The sequence below is a fragment of the Cataglyphis hispanica genome, chromosome 1, assembly GCF_021464435.1.
Source record: "Cataglyphis hispanica isolate Lineage 1 chromosome 1, ULB_Chis1_1.0, whole genome shotgun sequence".
In the NCBI taxonomy this organism is placed as follows: Eukaryota; Metazoa; Arthropoda; class Insecta; order Hymenoptera; family Formicidae; genus Cataglyphis; species Cataglyphis hispanica.
In genome coordinates, this window is record NC_065954.1 from 3,388,793 (window position 1) to 3,407,380 (window position 18,588).

General features: G+C 29.6%; 2 protein-coding genes across 6 annotated transcripts; one reads left to right on the forward strand and one right to left on the reverse strand.

Annotated features, from left to right (window-relative positions):
* Positions 1–4,001: 4,001 nt before the first annotated feature.
* On the reverse strand, positions 4,002–6,983 carry LOC126853154 (transmembrane protein 68). 3 transcript variants are annotated; one of them, XM_050598685.1, is made up of 7 exons: positions 6,114–6,839; positions 5,722–5,860; positions 5,380–5,474; positions 4,886–5,247; positions 4,615–4,818; positions 4,421–4,540; positions 4,002–4,342 (listed from the first exon to the last, which is right to left on the reverse strand). In XM_050598685.1, the coding sequence occupies exons 1-6, from the start codon at positions 6,160–6,162 to the stop codon at positions 4,448–4,450; spliced, it is 942 nt and encodes a 313-aa protein (XP_050454642.1). In that variant the 5' UTR covers positions 6,163–6,839; the 3' UTR covers positions 4,002–4,342; positions 4,421–4,447. The 3 variants fall into 3 exon arrangements, with proteins under 3 accessions (XP_050454642.1, XP_050454651.1, XP_050454633.1); XM_050598694.1 differs by lacking the exon at positions 6,114–6,839 and adding an exon at positions 6,866–6,983 and having other exon boundaries at positions 4,002–4,540; XM_050598676.1 differs by having other exon boundaries at positions 4,002–4,540; positions 6,114–6,838.
* Positions 6,984–8,036: 1,053 nt separating this feature from the next.
* LOC126852690 (ATPase family AAA domain-containing protein 2-like) lies at positions 8,037–18,575 on the forward strand. Of its 3 annotated transcripts, XM_050597739.1 has the most exons (17): positions 8,037–8,426; positions 8,994–9,216; positions 9,555–9,858; positions 9,931–10,099; positions 10,185–10,251; positions 10,344–10,593; positions 10,684–10,898; positions 10,979–11,271; positions 11,348–11,665; positions 11,759–11,940; positions 12,049–12,235; positions 12,428–12,906; positions 13,097–13,282; positions 13,482–13,517; positions 13,752–14,613; positions 14,740–14,809; positions 15,008–18,575. In XM_050597739.1, the coding sequence occupies exons 1-16, from the start codon at positions 8,421–8,423 to the stop codon at positions 14,791–14,793; spliced, it is 3,831 nt and encodes a 1,276-aa protein (XP_050453696.1). In that variant the 5' UTR covers positions 8,037–8,420; the 3' UTR covers positions 14,794–14,809; positions 15,008–18,575. The 3 variants fall into 3 exon arrangements, with proteins under 3 accessions (XP_050453696.1, XP_050453686.1, XP_050453704.1); XM_050597729.1 differs by having other exon boundaries at positions 14,740–18,575; XM_050597747.1 differs by lacking the exon at positions 13,482–13,517 and having other exon boundaries at positions 14,740–18,575.
* The last annotated feature ends 13 nt before the right edge of the window (positions 18,576–18,588 follow it).

Sequence of the window (18,588 nt, forward strand, 5' to 3'; positions counted from 1 at the left end):
ACGATTTATATGATCGCTTGTGATTCGTGCATCTAATAATTGATAATAAAATAAAAACTATAATAACTATATATAACAACTATAATAATAACTATAACTATAATAATAACTAAATAACTATAACTTAACTATAATAAAATAAAAAAGAAAATAACTTGTATTGTATATCTCATTTATGTTGTATAAAATAAAAATACATAAATTTATTTATTTATTTACGTGTAGAAAAATAAGAATAAAATAGAAGAATAAATGTTGAACAAATATAAAAGTATAATAATGGGAATGAAAGAATAATAAATGAACAAAAGAAGAGAGAGAGAGAGAGAGAGAGAGAGAGAGCGTAAGTGAACGTATAAGTGAATATGCGAGAAGCATAAAACGATACGTACATAGTGAGCGAGCGATTAGAAAGAGACAGAGTATGATTGAAAAAGAAAGATAGAGAAACTGCAATAATGTTAATGTATGCGTACTCTACATATATGAATTTTGCTCTACACACATAAAAGAGACGAAGATAGTACGATTAGGTCTGCTTTTGTATATATAATATACACAAAAACACACATACATACATATAATACTTTTTTATTTAAAAATACACAATATTTCATTTATACTCTATAAAATAAAGAATAATTAATTTATTATCTTGTAGAAAAACAAAAAGAAAAAGAATAAAAATCAAACAAATAAAAGAATATAATAATGAGTATAAATGAATACAGTAAAGAACAAGCAGAGAAAGAGAGAGAGAGAGAGAGAGAGAGAGAGAGAGAAACTCAAGTGAGCGTATAAGTAAATATGCGAGAAGCTTGAAATGATACGTAGTGAGCGAGCGATTAGAAAGAGACAAAGTGTATGATTGAAAAAGAAAGATAAAGAAACTGGAGTAATGTTAGTGTATACATACTCTGCAAACATGTATTTTGCTCTACACACATGAAAGAGACGAAGATAGTACGAATATATCTGTCTTTGTCATGTAAGATTGCAGCTCTGTCTATCGCGACATCACGCAACTAATCTACTGCTCTGTTTTACTCTTCAGCCTCGATCTCGCACACACACATATGCACAAAAATTTTAGATTGCATTAACTTTTTTATAAAGCTTCTAAACTCATTTCTCTAAGTTCACTGATACTCTTTGATGAAATGCCAAGTCGGATTGTTACTGATTAGGCACGTGCAGATTACAAATTTTTTGTATTAAATAAATGTTGACGGCAGAAGCCGATAACTAAACTGTAATTTTGTAATTTTTTTTCACTTTTTTTATGAAATCATATCTACCCGAGTACGTTATTATATATATTTTAATTATGGAAAAGGATTTATCGATATTTATAATAAACAAAAAGATTATGCACTTTAACTTAATATTCGCGTTTTGATCGGTAAAACAGACCTTAAGGATCCCCTTAATCGCTCTCAGAGCGATTAAACCTGCTACATTTGCCATTACTGAAAGTTAAAGGTAAGGATAAGCGGGGAGCACACACTTTTGCATAAGCGCATAACAATAAACATAAGGAAATTGATTGGTTCATTTTCTTATGTATACATTTGTGGACCATTCAATTTCTTTATGTTTATGGTTATGCGCTTATGCAAAAGTATGTGCTCCCTGCTTTAAGGATAGAACGACGCTTGTGTGTACACGGTTGTTTTCTAATGCTGCCATAATCAAGCTATTTATAAAATCATGCATATATCACGATTTTCTACACTGATCTAAAAATTCGCAAAAATCTTAACAAATGTTTTCAAAATGTTGAAAGTTAAAAATTAAAATGTTTAGAATTTTAATTATATTTATATCAAAAATAGTTATTTTACTAATGGAAATAAATGATATATGTTTGTGATTTAATGCGTATAATTCTCTAAAATTTTCATTATGTATGTTTTTAACATATGCTTTTTAGATTGGAGAAACAAAATAAATATCTGAAAGAAGCAAAACAAAGATTTGGTAGATTAGTAAAATTGATCGACACTTCAAAATATATGGTGAATCCTTTGCACGAAAGACACGATACACCAAACAAAATAGAAAGACAGACTACTCAAGTAAAGAGTAGTGGAGGCAAAGCAATTGAAGAATTGACACTCTAGAATTGAAAAAATTCAAAAATCAATGAGAGAAGTCTGCTATGCTCTTATAACTGCACAAATCATGTAAGTTTTTAAATAAAATTTTTTTATTAAAATGAGCCTTTGTATTAATAGTTAAATATTATTTCTTTAAATACATCATATATCTTATCTTATCTAAAATAAGCAAAAGAAGAGAGTAATTAATGTAGAAAAAAATGCAATTTAACAATCTTATGAAAAATGTTTAATGTTTTATAATTTGATTGTACATATAATTAATATTATTTTTCAAAAATAAATATAAAGCATTATATATTTCTGTAGATAAATAAGTATAAAAATAATATAAATGTGTCTTTCAGCGATTTGTCACAAGAAAACGAACGTGCTCGTTTTGCAGAAAGATTGGCTGGATTGGAAGTGGAATTGGCATGTATGTGAGATATGCTAACAAATGAGGTCAAGTCTGAAGAAACCAGGTGAGATATTATATTTCTTTAAATAATCTCTTTGAATTTGAATAGCAAATTTAAAAATCTTTTTTACCTTATTTCTTATAAAATTTCCATTTTTTTACTGAATGCAATATTAATTTTTTTAAATTCTTTTCTTCTATTCCTCTTTTTTTTTATATTGTGCTTACTGAAGTATAAGTTATGTTTTGTAATTCTTCTTTATAATCTTGTTTCTTGAATTTTTCCTGCAATTTCGTTTTTTTAATTTTAAATATTCTTTTTCATAAATTCTCAGTCTTTTAATGTTTTAAAAGACATGAAGAAATTGAATTCAGAACCTGCTAGACATATTATTTGAGGACTAATGCATTTGAAGTTTATCAAAAGAGATGGAAAAAGTTCCATCGTAAGTTCATAAAGGTTGATGCTAATGAATTGGTACAGTTGCCAATATCTGTGCCACTATTTATATATAGAGTGAGCTACCATCACTATGAAGAATCAGAATTATAGTATTAGAATTATTCTGTATAGTTTATAGCAGATAACTGAGTGTATATCAATCATGTATTTGTATAAACTTGTATAAATATATTACATCAATCATATATTTGTTTAAATGAATGAACATTTATTGCTAGCATGTTATGCTTAACTTATTCTAATCCTTACGTATACCTATTCTTCTACCTATCCATACATACATACACTTTATTTTCCTATTTTCTATCCTAATCCCTTAGGATCTCCACTTGCGATTTTCATTGCGATACGACTTGATTTGACAGAATTACGTAAAAAAACATTTTTCATGGAATGTAATAGAGTGTTATTGGAATTTAATTGAGGATTTCTTCAGAACATTCCAAGATAAAGAAAGCCCTCAATATGGCTTCAATCAATTGGGCTCGAATCATAAATAGTGGATATCAGATATTATTCTCCAAAAGAAATGTTATCTTTGGCAGGCATTTTTGCTGGAATTATTGAACAATTAGGATCAGATATTTGGGATGCAAAATGGGCCAGAGTATGTAAAGGTTTTAACTCTTATTGTTAGTAAAATGAGAATTTGTGGAAAACGTGTGTTTGAAATGACTAGAGAAAGACAGGAACCAGAAACGTACATGAAAATTGACAAGATTTAAACTATAATAGATTAGATGTTTAAATTTTTAAACAACACAATACAAATTTTCATAATTTTGTTCAGATTTTTAATTAAAACAAAAAATATATACATATTATACATATATACTCAATATATACATCCACATTATGTTCCTAAATTTAGAAAGTAAAAAATTTTTTTTTTATTAATAGATTTATTATTTATATTATATAGAATTTTCTCATGTAAAAATAATAATTATTTTAATAAAATAAGTAGATTATAGTGTGTATAAGGTAACAAAAGATAGGAAATATATATACGCATAAATAGTAAATAATCACATTTGCTTTCATATTTAACACAATACACAGGGAATTATTTTACATTGTATGTATATTAAATTATATAGAAACAAATATCTTAATACATGAATTTAGGCATATCGTGAAATATACATGGAAATATGTGCTTAAATTTGTATTAAGGCATTCCTGTTTCCTCGCGCATGTATACATATATAAAAATTATAACTATATTATTATAAATTATAATAAACAACTATGTATTCAAATACAAATATAAAATCAAATATAAATGTAGAAAAAACTTGTATCAAATGTATTCCTCCATTTTTTAAATTTACTACATTTATCTTTTAATGTCAACATCTAAAAAAAAAATAATCAATTAAATTAAAATAAATTCTAAAAAATACTGAGAATTGTACTTCATTAATTGTTAAGTACATGAAAGAAGAGAGATTATTAATCTTTCTATCTATTACGTATTCTTTCTATTAAAGCCCGTGTTATGTTACCAGGTATTATTTGATGTTCTTTTATTAAATTTCTAAGAGCATTAGCAACCTGAAAGTATATTCAAATATTTTCAGATATACCATATGATTAGAGAATTATATAATATGTATATTTCATATCACCTTTAGCTGCAACTCTTCAGGTGTAAGATTTCCATCGTATGGAATAGGCTTACCCACATATGTTACCAATTTTACTGGAAAGCCACCATAGACCGGTGCAAAAGGAAATTTTGTCCAAGTATATATCCTCAACCACATTCTTCTTCCCCAACTTACTGTTCTAAATGCTTCTCTGATATTTCTCGTAAAGAAAGGAATTATACTCTGATGACAAATAAGTATTACCCAATACAATCTTCATAAAATAATATAAAATTTTATGAATACATACCACTTTTGCATCTAAGGCAACCTTTGCAAAACCTGTTCTTTTTTTCCACATAAGTTCATAATAAGAATCCCCAAACTGAGCTTCATATACTCCACCCGGAGAGATAGAGAGCATGTTACCCTCTTTTAAGATAGCAGAACATGTTTGAATTGTACCAGGTATCACTTTTAGAACATCAGAAATGATCGACCATCCAGGAAATTTAAAAAGAAATCGATCTGCTACTGTATGGACTAGTTTTGAATTAAATAAAAACACTTTGGATGTGAAATAATACAAATCGATTGGAATAGCTCCATGGTAATATATAAACAATACTGGTTTATCTTGTGGGATATTTTCTAAGCCCACAATTTCATATCCTGTTTAAAAATTACATTCCTTATTAATAAACAAATTTTGTAGTAAAGAAATTTGTATCAATTTATTTAAGTAGAAATAAAATAGAACATATCTTGTCTAAATGTTGTACTTTATCAAAGTAAAATATATACCATGCCAAATCCAACCATGTGCATCCCAGAGAGCTGCAACCATATAACGTGCTGCATTTTGCCATGCAGTGCCATAAGCATTTCTTAGTCTAACTCTGTAAAAAATAAAATATTTTGTTTTATATAAAATAAGAAAATGTTTTAAATAAAGAATTTTATTAAAAAACATTTTGCAGATTGATGCAACAAGAAACTACCGTTCTTGTTTAAAAAAAAATAAATCACAATATTATTAGTGTGATTAATAGATTGATAAATTCAAAATTTGTTATATGTAAATGCTAATTAATTATGTTATATAAGTAGCATATGTACAGCTAATAAGCTATTGTATCTTTAAACCTGTGTAACTTGTAGATATATAATATTATGGAAGTTGAATACAATAGTAGCACAATCACAAGCGGGAGCAGAAATGTTATGAGAAGTGGCATTAAGAGCCATGACAGCCACAATGTAAAATCCACGTCGATATATTCAACTAAAAAAATAATGCCAAATGTTTAAAAATTTTTAGAAAATGAAGATTATAAAAATGCACATTAAATATTTTTAAATAAGAAATCTTACACAAAATTTTTCTTCAATATAAAAATTACAAATATATCACATATATAAATATACCTAAGCAAGTTACAAATATATTATTATAAAAATAAAATAAATATTAAAATGACTGTGTATTTAATAGCGATAGCCATAAAAAAAGGCTTATATAAATGCAATGTTTTTACCTATAGTCTCTTCTAATATGGGCCATACATTGTATGCAATGGAAAACATATTTAGATTTATATATAAGAAAAGAAATATCTAAGACAAAGATTAATTAATAAAATGATTGAGTGTAATATCTTTGCAGAAAGCATCCTACGTATTCACTGTTGCTAACAGACTGACGATTTTATGACCTTGTATATACACATTCAGCATGTTTAGCATTTTCATTTATATTCTAAAATCATTTCCTGCGAAATTAATTACTATGCGTTCGATTAAGTACATTATTATCGCATATATTAAGTATTAATAATCGTCAATTTAAATTCTATTGAGTCATTTAATAAAGTGATATGTGTCAATTTTGTTTTTATAACACATGTTTATATCGCATCATTGTATCAAATTATTATTTCTTTAATTATTATTTTTTATGTAATATTTATTATATATATATATTGATGAATCAACTCTGAAATAACCGATCGGAAAGACGCTAAATGCGTATAACTGTCAAGTGCACTGTCATGTTATAATATGCAGTAGCAGTCTGTCAATATATTATCAATAGCATAATAGTACAGTTACAGCATATACTACTTTGACTATAGAAGTATCTTTGACTATAGAAATATGCACTGTTTAATATATACATATATGAAATAATTGCGGTATTATATAATAATAGCGATACTTGAATAAAAAAAATACTTTCTAAAATATTTCGTAACTACTTAAAATCATTTCTCTCACATATATAACATACAATGATTATTAGTCCAATATTAAGTTGAGATCATGAGAAAAGGAATAATCAGCTGATGTCTTCAGTCTGCTCTAGTCTGAAGTTAGCATCAATGTTGCAATCCTAATACCTTATTTTTTTTAGATATATTTTTATGGCTCCTGTATACGCGGCAAGAAAATACAATTCTCTACATATCCTAATATCATCGAGATCATTATTTGAATCCATCATGACCGAACACATTCATCTCATTTCTTTTCTGTTTTCCAAGACATGCGTGGAATAAAAACACCATGCATTTTGTCTTTCGTTCGTTTTCTCAAGATGCTTTTACTTCATTTGATTGATCAATCGATCCAAAGAATATTTTATCTCTATCGTTCAATTATTAAATGATTCGATATATAATAATTTTTGTAATACATTCCGAGTGCAATCTTGATTCAATATGAGGCAAACAAAAAACAACGCAAAAAGAAATCTTAGTTCTGAGGAAAACAACTGATTTTTAATAGAGGGAAAACTTAGAATAGATGATTTTATAATAGAAGAAATCAATGAACATTACCGATTCGAACGTAATAATATCTAAGTCAATTCATGCATCATGACCATCGATTAAAAAATCCAAATCTTATATAAATATCTTTTTCATGAATTATTTCATGAATTGACTGTAGTACAATCTATTATTTGTGTTTGATCTTATATATTTCATATTTTACATAAATATGTGTCGAATACTCGAAGATATGAGATAAATGGACACAATTTTAAGTCATGATGCATGAATATCTAGACTTGACATATGTCGTCTCGAACATAAACCGGAACTGTGAGATGTAGATCTGTTCATTCCGTTTGCACTTTCTGCACTCGGATTCATCTCTGTTTTTTTCTCTTCAACGCGCGAATGTACACATATTTGTCTCGTGTCAAGTTTAAAAATTTTTAAGGACAACAAAATGATACACCTTTTACTTAAAAAGCTCGTGGAATTATCTCATCCTCGTTGTTCACCGAAGGTTGAACAAAGGCAAATGATGTGATACTCGCGAGCATTACGAACGGCAAGCAGACGCATTAAAAATGAACAAATCTACGAATGATGTAGGAGAGAGGAATATTTCTCAATCTTCATTGGTCGAGTCTGCTCAACACGCGACCAACTTCAGAGAGCAATGAGCATAATATACAAAACAGTTAGCGATTAGAGGAAGTGGTGTGTTTTGTATGTGTGTGGCGTGTGCATGTGTTATGTATAGTGTATAGACGAGACGGATTTTGCAACTGCACGTAACTGCGGTAAATCCAGAATGTATCGCTTTTTAATGCCGTTCGGTGCACGATAACTTACGATTATGTGGCTCTATTTTACGCTAACGGAAAGGAAATTCGATTGAACGATTCTCGATTGCTAGTGATTCGATCAGCGCACACGCACTGGAAAGGAAGGACAGAACAGTCGTCTTCGAGATCGTGAATACAGTTCTGGCATACTCTATCCCACGCATATGACGGACGTTAACAATTTTAACGTTTTAATCGCGCATCGGCAACGAGAACTAGCCAGATGAAGGTAATCACCAATTAAGCATAGAGCGATATTATGCAGGCAAAGAAATTTACGCAAAGGTTAAAGGTGTTAAAGTTCGAGAAACACACGGATTACGTGCACGCCGTTCTCCATTTGTTGTTTATATTTAGGATATTTTTCGCTTATTTTTTTTTTTTAGGCATATCACATTGCGATTTAATTGCATAAATTTTAATCGCGCGATATCGAAAATGTTAAGATTTTTCTTAAAAATTTTATAACATTTTAAATGTAAGTATAATTTTTCGATTATGTTTATTTTTATTTATAGTATGAGAAGACACTTATCAAATATTTTAATACAACAATAATTATTGTAATTGTATGCTTTGTTCATTTATAAACATAAAAATTGGGATTAATAATTAAGAAATAAATTACAAGACAAGAATTACATCTTTTGCTGTTTTTAACTTTTGTAAAGTATTTTGTGTCATCTGTTCACTATTTGAATAAATATTTTTTATACATAAATTTTCATGTTCAACATATATACACATATTTTTTAATTATGTTAATACAGTAAAATGATTAATCAATATTTTATAGATAATGTCAGATGATGATGCTGCTTTGGATTCAATGGATACCGAGGAAGAGATATTTGCTTCTCGCAACCGCAGCTTGGAATCAAATGTTAGACGACCTAAGAGTTTACGCAAGCTGAGGTCGCACTCTAATTCACATATAATTAATAACAATTTAAGTGTACGACGTAGTACACGTAATAGAATGCAGACTTATGACAACCTTAATACTAGCTGGATTTTAGGTATCAGTTATATACATTATATATATAAATCTAAAGAATGTGCTATTTGATAATGAAGTAATGAAATATTTATTTCTCTACTTATGCAAACACTCTACTTATATAAACTTCTCTTCTAATATAAATAAAATAAAAAATTCTGTATTTGTATCAACATAAATATATATATGAATGCATATATACATTCATCTAAAATATGGGCAAGTTCACAATATCTAATTTACAATATAAAATTGAAAATATAAAAATAATCAACATCTAAAGTATTATAATTGTAATTATTTTGATTTATTCATTGGCAATTGCAATTGTTTCTAAATGTTCATCAAAATTAACAGGAACACAAACTTTAAAAGGATATCCTATGTTTCAACAACATGCTTCTTCCTCGGATAAAGAGATGGTAGATGATGTACCTGGTAGAAAACGTGATCTTCGAGATCGTATGCCCTTGAGATCTCGCGAGAATCATCCACCTAATAAAACTCCAACAAGACATCTTAGGGATAGAACAGAACATGATCGGCAAAATAATAGGGAACTTAGAGGTAGATCTGATCGTGATCTTAAAGAAAGGCCAGAACCAGAAAAAGATATTAGTGAACAAACCAGACCAGCAAACGAAGAGAAAGATACTACCAGGCATGTAGTTGACGAAACATTTATGTTATACTTGATAAAATTTAATATAATTGAAATTAAATTGCTTTTTAGGACGAGAAAGTCTGATAGTCCAAGCAGATTTAGAGAAGGTCCTGTAACCAGATTGTGTGGAAGTATAGAGAAAAATGAGAAGCCCAAAGCAGAACAAGATGAGGCAGATGAAGATAGTTTGCGAGAAAGTGAAAAGCCAGATAATAATGATAATTCTGAAAATGAAGATGTGAGTAAACTTGTATAATTCCTTTTGTTATCTCAAATAGTAATTTATAAATTTATATTTTTTTTCCACATATGCATTGTTTTAGGGATATGAGGATATGTATACCCGAATTAAGAGAACAAGGCGCACGGCTCAACGGCAACTGCCTAGAGGTAAGGAGAAAGTTCATTTTCACTAGTGCTAACGCATATTTTTTTCTTGTAAAAATAAAATAAAATATATCTTGATTTATTTATGCATACAGTAGTGGACAGTGATCTATCCGAATCCTCGGATTCTCCCGGGCCTAGGAAGTATAGTTTACGTCAAAAAAAACCTACTGTAGATAGGTTTCAAGCTAATGTAGAGCCAGTTAGACGATCTATTAGAGCTCTAAGAAGCGTTCTCAGTAATTCAATGAGAAGAAGAAAGCATAGAAGTAAAAGCACGAGTTCTAGTGACTCTAGTGACTCTGAACCTCAACGTTACGACAAGAAGAAAGGCAAAAAAGCGAGGTATTTATACATATCACTAGAAAGCTTTCATTGAACAATGAAAATAATTTCATCAATAAATATTATGAATATTGAATGATATTTTCGCAGACAATCGGCGATACCGCAAGGCGGCCCACCAGATCGAAAAGCTGACATAAATCCTATTACTTTAGACACTAATATTAGATTTAGCGATGTCGGTGGTTTGGCATCTCACATTCACTGCCTTAAAGAAATGGTCGTTTTTCCTATGTTGTATCCAGATGTTTTTGAGAGATATAATACTACTGCACCAAAGGGTGTCTTGTTTCATGGTCCACCAGGTAATTAAATCTATTATCTCATAAAACAATAATGAAATCAAAGTTTATTTTGAAGTTTTATAATTTGAAAATCTATTTAGGAACTGGTAAGACATTGATAGCCAGAGCATTAGCCAATGAATGCAGTCAAGGTAACAAGAAAATGACTTTCTTTATGAGAAAAGGAGCAGATTGTCTGTCAAAGTGGGTTGGGGAATCAGAACGACAATTGAGATTGTTATTCGAACAAGCTCAACAGATGAAACCGTCCATAATATTTTTTGATGAAATAGATGGTTTGGCACCTGTCAGAAGTACCAAGCAAGATCAAATTCATGCCAGCATTGTATCTACACTCTTAGCACTCATGGATGGTCTTAGTGACAGGGGAGAGGTAATAAAAGTGAATAGAAAAAATATTTTTGTGTTACATCTTTCTTTACAGTTTTTCTTTTATTGCTTATTAAAAGGTTATAGTCATTGGTGCAACAAACAGAATCGACGCAATCGATCCGGCACTACGAAGACCCGGTCGTTTCGATCGCGAACTTTTTTTTCCATTACCTGCCATGAAAGAAAGATTAGAAATTTTAAAGATTCATGTCAGTAAGTGGAAAAATCCACCATCTGAACAATTATTGGAAATATTGGCAGAGAAAGCAACTGGATATTGCGGCTCGGACTTGAGAGCTTTGTGTACCGAAGCAGTGCTACAAGGATTAAGGAGAACTTATCCACAAATTTATATGACAAATGACAGACTGTTGCTAGATCCAGATAGAGTCGAAGTACGTTCTGTAATAAGAAAAATTATGCAATCAATATATGTATAACAAAAATTTTAATTTAGGAATTATTAATAATATACCATTAATTTATAGGTAAAAAAACGTGACTTTATGCAAGCAAGCTCTATGCTCGTCCCATCATCACATAGAGTAGCTCCATGTGCAGGAAGAAAATTACAACTTTTTATGGTACCATTGTTGGGACCTCCCTTGGAAGAATTAATTAATTTGGTAAAAGGAATATTTCCTCATGGTGTAAATCCTGCTATGGCAAAGTAATTAATTTTTTACATATATTTAATTATTTTTCATATGCATGATATTATAACAATGATAAAAATATTTGTATTTTTTCATATTTTTATTTATATATTTTTCTACAGAGTAAAGAATGCTAAGGGTATCTATCGTCCAAGATTATTAATCTCGGGTGGTAGTCTATCTGAAGGTCAGGGACCTCATTTAGCTCAAGCATTATTATATTGTATGGAACATTTGCCAGTCCAAATTTTGGATGTTAGTATATTATTTGCAGAAAGCGCTCGATCCCCAGAAGAAACTTGTGTGCAGGTTATATAATATATATATTTAATATTATAACATTTATCTAAAATTTTTGAAGTTTTATAATAATTGAAAATATTGTGGAGAGTATAAGTATTTTATTTATTTTATATTATATAATTCTCTCAAATTAATATAATTTATAATTTTCTGTCAAAAAAGAGAATTTTATTTTAATGGTGTCTGTAATATTAATAGGTAATTAATGAAGCTGCTAGGAACGTACCGTCCATAATTTACATTCGATCAATTGATAAATGGTGGCCTCTTGTACCAGAAACAGTGAAAGCAGTTTTTCTATGTCGAATCGCAGCACTGGATCCTTCATTACCAATTTTAATTCTTGCGACAAGCGACGCGACGTATCAAGATCTCCCTGATCAATTGAAAAACTTATTCAGCGAATTACGGGGAGAAGTGTATTCCATGAAAACTCCTACTACCGAGCAAAGAATGAAATTTTTCCGACATATTTTTATGGTTCAGAGTCTAAGATTGCCTCAGATCAAAAGCAACAAAGTAGAAGTTTTAGAAACACTGCCATTAGCACCAGATCCATTGCCAAAGAAACTAACTGAAGCAGAGAAGCGGATTATGTACGAGAAAGACGAAGTATCTTTGAGAGAATTACGGATTTTCCTGCGAGAAATCTGTGCTAAACTAGCGAGAAATCGACAGTAAGCACATCTCATAAATTGTTTTCTTGGTTTGATTTTTTTTTTTTTTTTTGTTTTTCCAAATATATATATATATATATATATATATTTGGAAAAACAAAAATATACATATATATATATATATATATATATATATATATATATATATATATATATAGTGACAGAGATATTTACAAATATGGTGTTTCAGATTTTTCATGTTTACGAAACCAGTGGATACGGAGGAAGTGCCAGATTATAACTTGATAATAAAACAGCCTATGGATCTGGAAACAATGATGACTAAAATCGATATGAATTGTTATCTATGCGCACGCGAATTTCTCGACGATATTGATCTCATTTGCAGAAATGCTCTGGAGTACAATCCGGACAGGTTAGTAATTGAGAAGGACGATCTTTCTAAAATTCATTATGCGAATCAAGAAAAAGCGTCGCACATGAGTTTTGTGCGAAAGTATCTCCGTTACAGAAACGCAGCTTATAATATCGATATTTTATTATAACTTAAGGTAATTCTTTAGCGATACTATCTTTTTATATACTGACATTCATATTGTGTGTTTTCATGTCAGCTTACGTGATAGGCCCTCCCTTGGAATATTAAAGAGGTAGTTGAGCTTTTTGCTGTTTACCCGTAATGCTGTTATCGCTCCGTAGATAATAGTGGTTTTCAATTTAGAGCGCACCATAATCGTTGTTTTATTAGACGCCATTATAACTAAATCACTATGCATCATTGAAGGCCACTCCCATTAGTCCTCACGCTTTCTGTTAATGGAATGCTGAAAGATTTCGTAAAAGTTGTGTATATGCGATTAATATGTTTCCCACTCTTTCCACAGAGATCCTGCTGATAAATTGATAAGACATCGGGCGTGTTCCTTGCGGGATAATGCTTATGCTTTAATAAAAGCCGAACTGGACTCCGATTTCGAGGATAAGTGTCGTGAAATTTCTAAGAATCGCCGAATTTTAGAAAGCAATTGTAATAACGCGGAAGAAAGCAAAAATACAAAGTCAGATTCTATTTCCACGAATGAACGAATAGAAAAGAAGGAGTCTGTAAATTCTAGTCATTCCCTCATCGTGAACGGAAAGAAATTCGGTAGTTCACGAAAACGTAAAATCCCTGCATGGGCGAGAGGTTATGTGAAGAAAGTTCATAAGAAGAAAAAGATCGATGAAAGTGTTACCGAGGTAGTCGCAAGTAAATCGCTAAACAATGAAACTACTACTAGTATTGATCTAGAAAAATTCCAAGAATTCGAAACTGAAGCGAATAGTGTTTTAAACGGCCATGTAGGATTGTTCGATAATACAGATTCAGAGAATGATTCGCAGAATGAAAATTCAAAGGAAAGCCAAAACGGCACTATTACAGATCAACGAATTGATAATCTCGACCAAATGGAATTATGTTTCATAGAAGAAGATAAACATATTGGGAACGGTGATTCGAGTTCATCGTCTCGACGTGAAAGCATGGATGAATTGTCGTTCGCCATCGAAAGTGATTCTAGTCGAGATAAAATTGAAGAAAATGAGAAGGTTTTAGTTGATAAAAGTGAACTCGAAAACGCATGGCATTATACTGTTGAAATAACGAAGGATTTTCCCGTTGAGGTATTGTGCGATATCTATGTGCAACTAAGCAGATGCGTTGGGAAATATGCTCATAAATACGATAGAAAATCACTGCCAAAGGTAAATATATATACTTCTATTTATACATATACTTCTACTACATATATATTTCTATTTATTATAAAAAAATAGAACATATGCATTTATATATATATATATATATATTGTTACTTGAATTGTGTACAGGACTTGCTCAAGGAAGTGGAAAAGTTTACGGAGTACAAGCGACAGTGTCATTAGAATACACACAATACAAGTAGGTATGGCATATGAAAGAAAATGCAGCATGTTGCTAACGAGACAAACGTGTTATACATTACGCCATCACAATATTTTTAACAACATTAATCTTTAAAAAAATCAAAGATGGTTTCTTTTATATATTTATACTGAAATTACAAAGCCGAATATTATCATTGTATCAAACAAAACTTTGGAATGATATATTTTTTAGTTATTATACTGCCAGTCCTTAGGTAAATAATAGCACACATCTGCAAAACAATCGCATTTGTTGTTTAAGATGCAGCAGGAAATTAGTTTTAATTAAACATTAAATTCCAGGTATGTACACATAATCCAATTAAATTTTGTACATATTGTAAAAGTGCTGTAAATGTCCAAACAAGTGATTATTTGATATTTGACATGATAAGATAGTATTGTGATTCTCAATCACATTGAAGTCAGATTGAAGTAATAAGAATGAATCACGTCATCGTCTTATTGCTTGCAATATGCTTACATACTTTTTTAGAAAATAAATTTGATTTATATTCGTCAAAGAAAAAAATTTTATAAGTTTTATCATATATTATCATCACCATTATAATTATAATTGCTATTATAATTATTAGTATTATTATTATCTTTATTGCGTTTATAACTTTTTATTATTCTTCAATTATGATTGAGATTATGTTACTTTCATCACCTTAGTAAACAAGAAGGTAAAAGTAATAAATTGTTAAACATTTTTTGCATAATTTTTTTTAAGAATAATTATAGATTTTTGCTTGAGGAAAAAATCAGATACAAAATTCCTTTTTTTTTTAATTTTGTTTGAAATTACATTGATAAATTTTAAAGTACATAGTGAATAATTAATATAAGAAATAACAAAAACACAAGAATTAGTACATTATGTACTTAACTATTTCCATTCAAATATTCTTTGAATAGTTAAATAAATACGCTACATGATATAATGCATCCCCAATTCTATTACATCGTTATTTTAAACACAAGACACAAAAATTCAGCATTTTATTATATTATGATAAGGGACTATTTCAAATATTCGTCCTTGGATCCGAATAAAAATTTACAAACATGTAAGGAGAGCTAAAATATAAACGTATTTTATATGTGTTAAAATTATAGTTCTCCTTGTGTATCAATATACCTCGCGAAACAAAATGTATCAAATTCTTATTAAAATATAAGATAATATTACTTGGCGTATATAGAGTTATATAGGATAAATCGAAGCTTATTATCGCGAGAAAAAAATCCATAAAAGTATTTGAATTTAGTTTAACAAAAGAATCAGGAAGTATTCAAAATTAATAACATATTTAAAAAAAAATTTACTATGTAAACATATACTTTTTCTAATAGTACTGTTTTATCAGAATCCTGTTAAGATTTTTAATCAAACAATCGAGAGAACAATCGATATTGTTTCTGATCTGGTTAAATGATCCTTTTCTCGCGATAGCAGCTTTTGATCTATCTTGCATTAGTGCAGTTCACTTTATACAAAATAACTTAAGGCATATTCGAAATGCGATTAGTAATCTGCAATTTAAATAGACCAAAGTTGTAAAAAAAAGATAAGATGAACATGGAAACTTAACACACACATGCGCACACACGTACATGCAATTATAAAATACATAAATATGAAATACCTCGATAAAAAAATGCGTTATACATGGTGGCTAGTTTAAATCAATTTTGAGGCTTCATGAAAGAGTGAGTGGCCTTTATAATTGCGAAATTTATCGTTTACATAGCGAGATCTCAAAAAATTAATTAGAGTAATTAATATTAAATATTTAAATTAGGATTAAAGAAATCGGAACAAAGGAAGAATGACTCCAGTTTACTAAATTTTTAAAAGAAAATAAATAATTACTTTTTAAAATTTAAATCATTTAAAGTGACAGCAAATTGTTTATTTCCGATTGGTCCTAATAAGCACTTTTGAATATCTGGCTGTCGCTTTACAAAGTGTTCCGGGATTCTCGCACTTTCTTCGATTTTATTTTCTTCTATTCTTTTCTGATTTTCTCATTTGTTATATTTCATCGAAACTAACTGTAAATAGATTATCTCATATTTAATTGTTTATAACTCCAAAGCTATATTGAGAGATGTCTCTCGACTTGAAACAACTGCCATTCTTATTAATCAGAGAATATCTGCACTCGAGAAGAAATTGTGTGACGATTCTGGGAGACTTAGTTTTATATATATATATATGCATATATATATTATGTATGTATGTATATATGTATGTATGTATAAATATTAGTAAATACTTATAGAGTATATAACGCCTTCCAGATTCGTGTATTGGTTGTGATTTGCTATAATCGTGAAAGATTAGTTACCAGATATAAACCAGATAGATCAGATAAAGTTGTGCGACGAAATGAAAATGACTCGTTTTTATCTGAGCTGTTTCAAACAGTCTAAAAAACCGATTCTCTTCGATATAACCATTCAAACAATACGTATGTCGAATTGTACATATACAAATACAGGGCGCAATCCATCTTTTACCGTTTAAACGATACAATCGAATATAGAAGAGCTATAAGGAATAAACTCTATCAATAAAACTTATGTGATCCACGAATAATATCTTTCTTAGGGATATGTTATTGTTAAGATGTGATGAATCGCGCGATTGGAAGATAATCTAACAGATTTTGTTAGTAGCATATCCGTTTTTCGCATCAGGTGATAGCGATGAAATTCTTTTCATAGCAATGAAATTTTGTAGTTAGCGTAAAAACTTGTTTTGTTCGGCGATTGGATCATTCGTCGAAATTCGATTGTATTACTTGTGAAATTTTCTAGTGACTAGAGAGTCGAAAAGACTGAGATTTAGAAGAAGAAAAAAAAAATGCTCGCTTTTTAGCGTTCGTACGAAGTTTGTATGAGGCACGCGCCTTCAAAATTCGATTAGAAAAGGAAGAATATGAGAAAAAAATCGCTATAGTATCATACGAATTATCATCGATTCTCTTACACGCGCGATGATGGAAGATTCTCATCAGTGGAAATTGTATAAATATTTGCCAAAGAAGTAACGACAGATAATGCTCTAGCAGAATTCTCTTCTCGCATATAATTATAATTATTGTAAAGCATTAAGCGTTTAAATCGCAAAGAAAAACCGTTGAGCGGATGTGTGATTTTTCTTCTAGCGATTACAATTTACATTCCGCTTCGAAATAACGATCCGAAAAAAACGCAATTTTATTCTTGGTGCTATTTTTCGAATATGCTGTCATTTCATTACACACGCGCGTGAATCCGTATATATGTATGTACATATATATAATGAATGTATATGCGAAACAGATCGAGAAATTATCTCGTAACACTGCCGATTATGAAAACGAGCGCCATCACATTTATCTCTCCCGTTTTCTGTGTTTCTCAATAATAATATCCCTTAAGACTACTCTCTACGAACAATGAGGTCAACGCGTTTGAGATGTAGCATATCAAATCTGATAATTTTTTTTTAACAGTAGATGGTAGCCTTAAGAGAAGCCACACATACATACACACAAGTTGGAAAAGATACGGACGAAAAGCGACGATGCATCCACTGCCTTATTTATTTTATCATATAAATATAAATATATAAATATATATATATATATATATATATATATATATATATATATATATATATATATATATATATATATATATATAAGTAACACACATTTTATAGTCATACATATAGTGAAATAAAGTTTCGTAATGTAATCAATTTATTTGCAGTTATTC